General features: G+C 39.8%; 1 protein-coding gene across 5 annotated transcripts in view; it reads right to left on the bottom strand.

Annotated features, from left to right (window-relative positions):
- Nucleotides 1–12568, bottom strand: part of BICD1 (BICD cargo adaptor 1) — a 209781-nt gene that overhangs the window by 45915 nt on the left and 151298 nt on the right. For all 5 annotated transcript variants that reach the window (XM_059935619.1, XM_059935614.1, XM_059935615.1 and 2 more), the window contains exon 5: nucleotides 1898–2989. In XM_059935619.1, the coding sequence (XP_059791602.1) occupies nucleotides 1898–2989 (1092 nt within the window). The remainder of the gene's footprint in view (nucleotides 1–1897; nucleotides 2990–12568) is intronic.

Below are 12568 nucleotides of genomic sequence, written 5' to 3'. Positions count from 1 at the left end.
AGAATGCCTGTTTTAATAAAAACAGGAAGATTCTCTTTTTTTCCTCTATGACAGAATTCCTAGCTTAGCCTTAATAATAAATATTCCACAATGTCTAAATATAGTGGATGTCATCTGTAGAGACCTGAGCTATTTATGGCTCACAGCATCACAGCAATAGCCCTAACATCATTAAAATGTAAACTAAAGGCATGGCTAGAAATGTGTTTACATTTAATTTACTGAGACCATATGGGCTGTGACACTAATGTAATGCAAATGGTACCACAAACTACTATGAAAATAAAAATTCAGCCAGGAATGCTTTGAACTGCTCTGAATTCCTATGGCACTGTATATCACTCTAAAATGCTCGATGATAGGTACTATCTTGTAAATAATTACAGGCATGTATTGAAATTCTACTAGATTGCTAGTCACTTATTTTTGCATCCCTACTTACTACCTGCCATGACATATGGAATCCATGAATGCTTACTGACAAATTAGTCTCTCTTGGCTGATCAACCATGCTTATCTGTACTTCTATGTCAATTAAGCATCTTGACACTTCTATAGATCTAGGTTTCTAGGTCAGTAATATTCAAACTTCAGGAAGAAGTCAAAGAAGTTATTTGAATGGCTTGACCAAGAATGCCCAGTATATTATGTCCCTGATGAAGGTCTTCTAAGCCTTATCTAATACGGTATTAGTTATTCATGACCACTAAATCATTGGGTCTTTGGAAGGATATGGAAACAAATTCTTTATTCTGACCTCAAACTGGAGTCAGATATCTCACAAATTCTTCATTCACCCTAATCTTTTCTAATTTCCTGAAGTGATAGCACAAAAATAAGGTCCTATTTTCCCTTTAGATTTGTAAAAAACATGTTTATATAGTGCAAACATTATTACTGCTTATAGTATAGACCTCCAAATTGTATCAACAGGTTTATGGGAACTGAAGATAAAGATGGTAGAAAGCTGCAATGTAGATGGCATGATAACGGTATGGTTTCCCCCAGATAAAGGAAAAGGAAGTTTGAATCTGAAATTAACTTTCACTCTCCAACACTAGCATTGCTCACATTTGCAGGAAGGTTTTTGATGTTTTGTTGCTTCTTTTTATCAATACCCTTTATTCAGCACCCTTCTCAAAGGTATCTTTCAAGTCTCACTTTCCAGAGAAAATAACAGAGGTTAAAAATATTTTCCCACCTATATGTCACAGCACTGTCATCCAGGTAAAGCTTGAGGGTGAAAACCAAATTCAGACATCAAGGAGATCTAGGAGTTAGGTAGGATCATGTGGTAGCATTCCTACTTATGCCAGAAGGACAAGATCTATGGTTAGGAAAAATTCTCTGCTGCTTAAGCTCTGACTGAGGTGAATTAACATCCCAAGTGGACCTAAATTTCAGATATGTGGTTAGTGGCAGTTAGTGCACATTCTATTTTATCTCTATCTTTACCTCTCTCTCCAGAGAGCTCCCATCTGTTTGGTCTAGCTGCCTACCAGGGTGCCTTTCTTGCTGTCTCTGCCTGGTGTAAGCTTCCATGCCAGCCTATTCTGCATCCCCCCATCTCCTATTTCTACACTCAGTGATTGCTGGGCTCCAGCTAAGTACCGCCCGGACTGCCTTTCTATATCTGCAACTGGATCTTCTCTGTTCCTGCTTTAATTTCCTCACCTTTACCTCTACTTAGTGGGGCATAGCTACTCCCCTGTTTCATCCATTCACGCACTTCAAAGAAATTATTACATTCTGATCTGGCTCTGGCCATAGTTTGTTTTATTCCTCTAATGATCAGGAATCTGAACTCTCATCCTGATGGTGGTGGACACTCAAAAACATTTAGGAATAAACTAGTTAAAGTGTTGGCTAGCATGGCTCATTAGTAGAATGAGATCACCTGTTTGTTGGCTTTCAGCACTGCCCTCAGTGTGGCGATCTGCTCCCGTTTGGTGCTCAGTAGGGACTTAAGCTTGAGGATCTCTTCCATTAGGGCTTCTTTGTCTTTATCTATCATGGGGGCCAGCTCCCGTGCTGCAGCTCTTTGACGAGACAGTTGCAAGGACCGGTCCACAGCTTTCTGCAGATGTTTGATTTGGTCCCGGATTATGGCATTAAGGTTGTAGATATTCATTGGTTCTTTGCGGATGTCACTTGTGTCTAATACTGGAGATGATGGTGGGGCAGTAATAACAGGAGAGATGGTGGGAGTCTTGGTTGGACTTGGTTCTTTGCTGGCTTCTGTGTTTTCTTTTGAAACTGGTTCAGGTGAGGTCCTTGTTTCTACAGGGGACGACACACCCCGCCTGGCTAACCGTGGAGACAAAAGTCCCCTGGGATCATCAGGCCCTTTCAGGCTGCCACTACGGGTGACTCTACTTTGCCTATAGTAGTCCAGCATGACCCTGTTAGGGGTTTCATTATTACACAGACATACATGATGGTAAAGCTGAGCTAGCTCCTCACTAAATGTCACCAACTCATCCTGGGCTGTATTAAGGGTATTGTGATTTTCATTGGCTATGCTGGTCATCTTTTGCAACTCCTTCTCCATATGGGCCATCTTCTCTCCACTCTCCTTGGTGGTCTTCTCAAGGCTTGTAATCTGCTCATCATACATTTGGATCTTACTCTCATACTTCGCCTTCTCTTCAGTATAGTTTTCTACAGATTTATTATATTTCTCCTTTAAGGCCTTAATTTCAGCTTTCAAATCGATCACCTCAGTTACTGCCACCCTGTATTTGCATTCAAGGATCTCTAAGCCATTGATGTCCACCTCGTAGTCATGGGTCTCCTCTCCTGAGTCCCGGCCCTTTTCCCCGTCCAGCTGCTTGAGCTCCTTGCTGCTCTGCAGGCCCCTCATGGCATTAACGTGCTCCGTGAGCCGGTGCACCCGTTCGTGCTGCTCCGTCAGTGCCCCCTTGGTGTGTTCCAGCTGCGTCTGTGACTCCTGGAGATTGGCCAGAAGAATGGCCTTTTCCCGCTCTACCTGCAAGGGCAAAAGAAAGTCTCTGAATGACTTCAAGGCAATGTCAGTGATGAGCTTGACACATTCACATTTGGACATGTATATGTTTTAAAAATGCAGAAAAGCCCATGTTTCCATTACTACAAGTTGAATTGGAGTGTGTTTTCTTATCTCAGCAGTTCTGGTAAGTCAATTCAAAAGTACATCATTCCAAAAAATTATGATTTGCATATTTATCCCTCCAAATTCTCATGAATTATACACAAGTCAAATCTGGGTAAGCTTCAGTTTAATAATCTATAAAAGGAGCATAACAATGCCTGTCTCATAGGGGCATTTGGATGATTCAGTAGGACAGTGAATTTAATGCTCAAGGTATTATAATGTTAGCTGTTGTTAACGTTTGGGTAACTGTGGTCCAATTCCCATGACCAAAATGCTTCTACATGGCAAACACATCTGTTTTACAAATTTGTATTTGTATGTGCAAAAGCAACTCTTTCATCTCAGAGTCAGGATATATTTGAATACAAATCCTCTTAGCTGGGTTTCATTACGTATAACAGATTGTACTTGCTTATAGCTGAAGATGAATTGACTTATCCAGACTATTGGGCAATAATTTTAAGTGAAAATCCAGGTAATTATGTAACACAGTATTTGATGAAAAGCCAAGACATTTGAATTTTTGATAAAAGAGATGGAAAATCTCCTAAATATTCTATTATTTGTATTGTATACAATCTCAATGAAATGGACTGTTTTTTTGCTTTTTCTCTTAAAAATTAAGTAAATTTGCTCTGAAAAGTCTAAATATCATTTGATTAGTATACATGAATACAATACACATAGCTGATTTCAAAAAGCTCTTCAATAGGAAAAACTTTTGGATAAAACTAAAAACTGGACGAGAACAAAATGTACTGAACATGTCTCAGGTTTGTTTTAGAGGCAAAAGTGTTATGATAAATGAGATAATGCCTTTAGGAGAGTGTCCAACCTGGACTTTGCCAATTCCCATTTAACATAAACATTTTCTAAGCCCCAAAGTATGTTTACCAGTTTCTTCACGATAGCACCTCCAGAAAACATCAAATAGAACACTGCCTCCTTCATATGTATATGTTCCACATATAGTACTAATTTCCACGCTCAATACATTTCTGGTGGAATCATTTGAATAGGGAACGAAGTCCAAATTTTATACACACATACACATGTATGTGTGTGTATGTAAATACACACATACATACATACAGGTGTGTGTGTGTGTATATATTTTTTCTGGACAATTAAGGTTGGTCTGCCCTCCCCCTCCAAAAAAAGATAACTAAATTGTGGATAATTTTGTATAACTCTGGCATTACATTTTCCCTCAGCTATTGAGGCTTGAAGTACCTTAAATTGTATTTGGATTTCAGACAGCAGGGCTTAAACTATTTAAGATACATGGTACTTTGAATTATTAAATGCAAAGCACTTTAAAGATTAAAATTACTATTCATTTTAAGTGTATATTTTAATCTCCATTTGTGAAGAACGTATTCAAGAGAGACTTGCTGAGTTAATTGTAATCTTCTATAATTATATATAAATAATATATAATCTTCTACAGTGACTAAGAATAGTTGCCTTATTTCTCTTCTTACAATCTCTGTCTTCTATCTGAAACTGAAGATTTTACTTTGCATAGTAGGGTCGGTTGTTCTGCCAGAAAACTTGAATGCATAATTTGTAAACTCTGTAGTCTGGTGTAAGTACACAATATATATTATTATTATTGTTATAATTATGTGCCATAGAAATTTTTATTATTATTATTATTTTTTGGTCATGCAGCATGCAGGCTCTTAGTTGCGGCATGTGTGTGGGATCTTAGTTCCCTGGCCAGGGATCGAACCCTTGCCCCCTGAAGTGGAAGCGCGGAGTCCTAAACACTGGACCGCCAGCGAAATCCCATCCCATAGAAATTATTATTATTATTATTATTTTTAAAGGCAGTTGGAATGACGGTTGGAGGGAGGGGGACAATTTTAATATTTATTTATTTATTTATTTCGACTGCGCCAAGTCTTAGTTGCAGCACATGGGATCTTTAGTTGCAGCATGCGGAATTCTTAGTTGTGGCATGCGAACTCCTAGTTGCGGCATGCGTGTGGGATCCAGTTTCCCAACCAGGGATCGAACCTGGGCCCCCTGCATTGGGAGCGTGGGGTCTTACCCATTGGACCACCATAGAAATTATTTTTAATTTCGCTGAGTGTTTACCTTTTAAATAAACACATTTACATGTATTGAGTACTGATAGATTCTTTTGTGAAGGAACAAAAGACAGCAGAATTTGCATGTTTATATTAGGACTTTTATAGGAAAAGAAATAAAAGCTGTTTTATGAGTTATTAATTTCCATAAAGTCTTTATCCTGGTCATCTGACTTTCAATTTGACACCTGAATGACTGGTGTGAGTTTTGGAATGTTATACATAGTATGAGTATGTAAAATAGAACTCAGAAATAAATAACTTATTCTTCTCTGTTTGAAGTGAAGTAACACTGGCAAATCTGTGCCCTGATGAATGAGAGCTGTGAAAAAAGATCAGCCTACAACCAAGAAACACAAGGTGAGGGAATCCAGCAGTTGGAAAAGAAGGTAATATATTTTGGAGAGTGTGGTGAGAAGGAATCTCTTCTCTCTCTCTGTCTCTCTCTCACACACACACACACACACACACACACACACTCACACACGTATATGCAAAAGTCAGTCAGCTGGACAAAGACTCAAAAAAAAAAAAGAAAAGAAAGAAAGGGCTTCTCTGGTGGCGCAGTGGTTGAGAATCTGCCTGCCAATGCAGGGAACACAGGTTCGAGCCCTGGTCTGGGAAGATCCCACATGCCGCGGAGCAACTAGGCTCGTGAGCCACAATTACTGAGCCTGCACGTCTGGAGCCTGTGCTCCGCAACAAGAGAGACCGCGATAGAGAGAGGCCCACGCACCACGATGAAGAGTGGCCCTCACTTGCCGCAACTAGAGAAAGCCCTGGCACAGAAACGAAGACCCAACACAGCCATAAATAAATAAATAAATAAATAAAAAAGAAAAAGAAAAAAGAAAACCATTAATCTGCTTTCTGTCCTATGGATTTACCCATTTAAAAAAAAAAAAAAGAAGGGGAGGGAGCCTTTTCAAGTCATTCTATGAGGCCAGTATTACTCTGATACCAAAACCAGGCAAAGAAAACTATAGACCAGTATCTCTTATGAATATAGACACAAAAATCTTGAACAAAATACTAGCAAACTGAATCCAGCAACATATAAAAAAGTGTTCGACAACCTGACCAAGTGGGGTTTATCCTAGGAATGCAATGTTGACTTAACATGCAAAAATCAATAAATATAATACACTGTATTAATAGAACACAGGACAAAACCACACGATCATCTCAATGTATGCAGAAAAAGCATTTGACAAAATTCAATACCCCTTCATGATGAAAACAGACAACAATCTAGAAATAGAAGAGAACTTCCTGAACCTGCTGGGGCATCTACAAAACACCCACAGATGACATACTTAATGGTGAATGCTTTCCTCTTAGGATCAGGAACTGGACAAAAATGATTGCTCCTGCCACTTTTATTCAGTGTTGTACTAGAGGTTCTAGCCAGGGCAATTAGGCTATGGTCAAGAGGCAAATAAATGTCTGTGAGGATGTGGAGAAATCAGAATCCTCATACACTGCTGGTGGAGATGTGAAATGGTTCAGCTGCTTTGAAAACAGTCTGGCAGTTCCTCAGAAGGCGAAACATAGAGTTACCCTACGACCCAGCAACTCCACTCTTAAGTATATGCTCAAGGGAATTAAAATATAAGTGCACATAAAAACCTGTACATGAATGTTCATAACAGCATTATTCATAATAGCTGAAAAGTGGAAACAACTCAAATGTCCATCACTGATAAATGAATAAATAAAATGTGGTATATCTATATAATAGAGTATTATTTGGCAATAAAAATAAATGAAATACTACTATATGTTACAACATGAATTGAACATATTATGCTAAGTGATAAAAGCCAGACACAAAAGACCACATATTGTGTGATTCCACTTAAATGAAATGTCCAGAATAGACAAATCTACTGAGACATAAAGTAGATTAGTGGTTGCGGTTGGAGTGGCTAGTAATGGGTACATAGTTTCCTTTTGGTGTAATGAATTGACTGTGGTGGTGATTGCACAACTGTGTGACTATACTAAAAAACACCAAATTGTACCCTTTAAGTGGGTGGATTGTATGTGAATAATTGCCATAAAGGTGTTCTTAAAAAATAACTACATAGACTCATCCCTTGTCGTGTGATTATGGATGCTCTTATTATGGTTACTGCCAGATGGTTTAAAAAAAAAGTAAGACTTCTGAGAAATGTGTTTGCCTAAAGCTTTTTTTTTTTTTTAATTTTTATTTATTTATTTATGGCCTTGTTGGGTCTTCGTTTCTGTGCGAGGGCTTTCTCTAGTTGCGGCAAGTGGGGGCCACTCTTCATCGCGGCGCGCGGGCCTCTCACTCGCGGCCTCTCTTGTTGCGGAGCACAGGCTCCAGGCGCGCAGGCTCAGCAATTGTGGCTCACGGGCCTAGTCGCTCCGCGGCATGTGGGATCTTCCCAGACCAGGGCTCGAATCCGTGTTCCTTGCACTGGCAGGCAGATTCTCAACCACTGCGCCACCAGGGAAGCCCTTGCCTAAAGCTTTTAAAGGTAATCTTCCCCCCCCCCCCCCCACCCACCACCCCGATTTATTTATTTATTTATTTATGGCTGTGCTGGGTCTTCGTTTCTGTGCGAGGGCTTTCTCTAGTTGCGGCAAGTGGGGGCCACTCTTCATCGCGGCGCGCGGGCCTCTCACTCGCGGCCTCTCTTGTTGCAGAGCACAGGCTCCAGACGCGCAGGCTCAGTAATTGTGGCTCACGGGCCTAGTTGCTCCGCGGCATGTGGGATCCTCTCAGACCAGGGCTCGAACCCGTGTCCCCTGCATTGGCAGGCAGATTCTCAACCACTGCGCCACCAGGGAAGCCCCTAAAGGTAATCTTTAACTGTAAAGTTTACAATAGTTTGACAACTTAAGTTGTCGACTTTGTCCTAAGAAATTGTATTTGTCACATTAAGTTTTAAAAACTAGGAACTGACCAATCTTGTCTTACTAATTTCATCCCATAAATATTCTGTGAGTCTTTGTTAAGCACAGATAATATTTCATTTGTTTGAATCTCTCTCTTTCTCTGTGTAGCAATCCACTTCCTAGGCTTTTGGCTTTGAGCAAATGACATAACATATTTGTGCCTCAGTTTCCGTATCTGTAAAATGGGGATAACACTATCTACCTGGGTTATAAGCATCCACCAATTAAGCAAATATATACAAATAGCTTTTAACTCTTATGGGACATGCAGCAAGTTGACCACTTACCATCATTATAGGAAAAATTTAAATTGCCTTTAATAGAGTATATCTAAACACAATATGGATCTTTATTTCTTCCACATCCACGAGGATACAACAAAACTTATAAATTTTAGTTTTACAGAAATATTACTATTTTCTCACATTATATGTGAAATTATATAGCCAGTATGATACTGAAGAAAACAATGCAAAGAGTTTTCTCCTGCTTAGTCTGACTCTCTGTGATATGAAGTTAAACAGAGGCTATTTGTCAAAGGTAGAAATTTTAGCACAAGCATAGAGACTCCTTTAAATAGATTATGTAATTTATTTAGTGTTCCCAGGCAGGATCTACTTATTTTCATTCTAATAAAATGAACTAAAGTACTTGTCACTGGGAATTATTATTATTATTATAACCTATTTGAAATAACTGGGTTTTGAGGGTGATCCAATTCTAGGAGGCACTATTTAAATTGTAGTCAGTGTAGGTTTTTATATTTATCAATATTATTACCATTTTCCAGCAGATGGCAGTATGATATCTTGAGGAAGGGGACTTTTTTTTTTCCTAATTCCAACAAAGGCATCATAGAGACTAGTGATGGGGCTAATTTATCACCTTTCACCTTCCCTTTTATAAATGCACCTCAGAGAAGTGAAGCAATTCACCCAACATTCCTGATACCCAAGGCATAAACATAGTTTTTTCTTTTCGGAACCAGGTTAAGTAAATATCCTTAGTGGGGAAAACATAATTTACATGCATAGATGGAATCTTGTAAGATAAGAAAAGGCTGATAGGCTTTGACTCAGGTATGCTGTTTTCAAAGGGTTTATTTTATTTTTTAAAGTATTTATTTTGGACTGATTTAAAAAAAACATATAGAAGTATATTTAAAGCATAAATATATATATATTTATTTATTTATTTATTTGGCTGCATTGGGTCTTAGTTGAGGCACACAGGCTCTTCATCACGGCGCACAGGCTTCTCTCTAGTTGAGGTGGGGAGGCTCCAGAGTTCGCGGGCTCAGTAGTTGCTGCACGCAGGCTCTCTAGTTGTGGCCTGCAGGCTTAGTTGCCCCACGGCATGTGGGATCTTAGTCCCCAACCAGGGATCAAACCTGCGTCCCATGCATTGGAAGGCAGATTCCTAACCACTGGACCACAAGGGAAGTCCCTCAAAGGGTTTCTTTAATCCTAAGAAAGAAAATCTTAAAAGCTGCATATTCCCTGGTATAGGGTGTTACATTCCTGCCTCTGCCCTTCTATATACGAAATTAAATTTGTTTTTCTCTTGTTAATCTGTCTTCAATTTAATTTTTAGGCCAGCCGAAGAACCTAGAAGGGAAGAGGGGAAATTTTCTCCATGCCTACACTTTCTATATTCTGAATATTTAATTTCAAAATACATCTGGCCCCAAGTGTTCCAGATAGTCATAGTGAAAGTGCATTTTATTGCTCCCTCAGGAGGTCCAAAACAATGGTACTGACATGGTATGTGCTGCAAGGTGTGCGTAAGTGTTGTTTATTAGAACTGCCATATTATTTTCAAGGCTCATTCACATCAACACCAACTGCAATAACTTCTAGGCAATGTATCTTGTAATTTTTAAAAAAATTTATTTATTTTTGGCCGCATTGGGCCTTCGTTGCTGTGCGCAGGCTTTCTCTAGTGGTGGCGAGTGGGGGCTACTCTTTGTTGCGGTGCACGGGCTTCTCATTGCAGTGGCTTCTCTCGTTGTGGAGCACGGGCTCTAGGCACGCGGGCTTCAGTAGTTGTGGCATGCGAGCTCTAGAGCACAGGCTGAGTACTTGTGGTGCACGGGCTTAGTTGCTCTGCAGCATGTGGGATCTTCCCGGACCAGGCCTCGAACCCGTGTCCCCTGCGTTGGCAGGCAGATTCTTAACCACTGCACCACCATGGAAGCCCTCCTGTAATGTTTTTATAATTTACTTATATGAATTAAACACAAGGGGACACATAGCTAAGGAAAAACTCAGATTATAAAGAAATTATGCATGAGAAGATACATTCTGCTATACTTGTGTTCAACAGTTTGAATGAGATATATTACAAAAAATGCTGATTACAAGAGAAGAGGTGGTTACTTTGCCTACAACAAAGTTAGTAGTTAGTGTTCCGAGTGTGAGAGTGGACACTGCAAAGCCCTTCCTGTGTGGAGCCTGTTTTTTACAACTAAATTAAGACCAAACTTTGGGACATAAGGCCCTTCCTGTGTCCCTCTACATCTTTATAAACTGTCAGCATTAATTAAGTGCTAATGAAAGATTCAAAGGTACACAGTTTTCTCATATATTGAGGGAAGGTTTATCCAGCCAAGTTTTTCTCACTCTAACTTCTTGCTGAATGAATATCCCTTTTCAGACTGTCTCACACCCTGAGACTTACCAGCAACCACATTACTCCCATCTGAGATGACTATTCTTGAGCTAATCATCCAACAATAACAGTTAATTATATTAATAATAGCTAAATAAATGGAGTGCTTAACAAATTAAAGGCACTGTGGAGTTGAAATAATGATAATAGTTCATAATTATTGAGCATTTATCATGTGCTTGGCCCTGTTCTAAGCACTCTGTGTACATTAACTCAGAAACCTTCATGACACTTTGAAGAAGGTACAATGTATCCCCATTTTATGGGAGAGTAAAGTGCTGTCCCTCTAAGAATGATTCTCGACTAGAGGTTGACCCTTGGGACATTTGAAATGTGTGGGGCATTTTTGGTCACCACGTCTATGAGGAGATGTAATGAGCATTTAATGGGTTGGGACCAGAGATGCTAAACCTCCTGAAACTCATCAGACGGACTCAGACAATGAGGAACTATCCCACCCCAAATGCTGCAAGGTGGTTCCCATTGAGAACCACTCTCTTGCTGAGAACTTGTTCTCCACCATTCTTTTGATTAAACTACTCCTCTCTTTTGGACTTTTGTATTCCCCAGCTCAGATTACATTTAGGATTAAAACTGAGAACAGCTCTGAGCTTTCAACCAATAGTTGACCTGGTTGAAAACTATTGAGCTGTTTACACATAAAACCCCCTCTTCCTCATATACTCTACACTGCCACCAAAATAAAAAGAAAAAACAAAAGCTTCAACCCACTAAATTTTTATCCTAAAGCAACCAACATGATAGTTTAAGAAAAATTTTACATTAATTCTATTCAATTTGAGGGCATACGTTCTTGTAAATATATGTCACATAAAATTTTTTTCACAAGAAATGTGTTTTCTATCCACCTGGTTGTATTAGTATAAACTGAGCAAAAAGACATGGAAAAGTATTACCTACACAGAACTGCACTTTGCAGTCAGGTAAATCTATATGAAATTAATTTTCTTCCAGTGGCCATACCCTCTTACCTTGATTCAAATTGAACACTGAGAAAATGAATTCTCACTAATTCTCTTTCAGCAGCCAAAAGCACTGGGCAGGTAAAGTTAAAAGTTAAAGGGTGGACTTCCCTCGTGGCGCAGTGGTTAAGAATCCGCCTGTCAATGCAGGGGACAAGGGTTCAGTCCCTGGCCGGGAAGATCCCACATGCCGCGGAGCAACTAAGCCCATGCGCCACAACTACTGAGCCTGCGCTCTAGAGCCCATGTGCCACAACTACTGAGCCCACGTGCTACAACTACTGAAGCCCGTGCGCCTAGAGCCCATGCTCTGCAACGAGAAGCCACCGCAATGAGAAGCCTGTGCACCTCAACGAAAAGTAGCCCCTGCTCACCGTAACTAGAGAAAGCCCACGCACAGCAATGAAGACCCAACACAGCCAAAAATAAATAAATAAATAAATATTAAAAAAAGTTAAAGGGTATGTTAACTTTTGATATAATATTAAAAATAAGCCTAATAATATATTAATTTCGTTGGTTCTCTAGTCTCATTTACTTCTGCTAATTACATTTTCAGTCATCATTTCTGTAGAGGCAGAAAATTATAAGCCCTGGGACTTCCCTGGTGGTGCAGTGGTTAAGAATCTGCCTGCCAATGCAGGGGACACGGGTCCGAGCCCTGATCCGGGAAGATCCCACATGCAGCAGAGCAACTAAGCCCATGTGCCACAACTACTGAGCCCACACGCCACAACTATTGAAGCCCGAGCACCTAGAGT

Source organism: Balaenoptera ricei, chromosome 10 (assembly GCF_028023285.1).
Source record: "Balaenoptera ricei isolate mBalRic1 chromosome 10, mBalRic1.hap2, whole genome shotgun sequence".
Lineage (NCBI taxonomy): Eukaryota > Metazoa > Chordata > Mammalia > Artiodactyla > Balaenopteridae > Balaenoptera > Balaenoptera ricei.
Note: the sequence above shows the minus strand (reverse complement) of the source record. Positions and strands in the feature narration are given on the sequence as shown.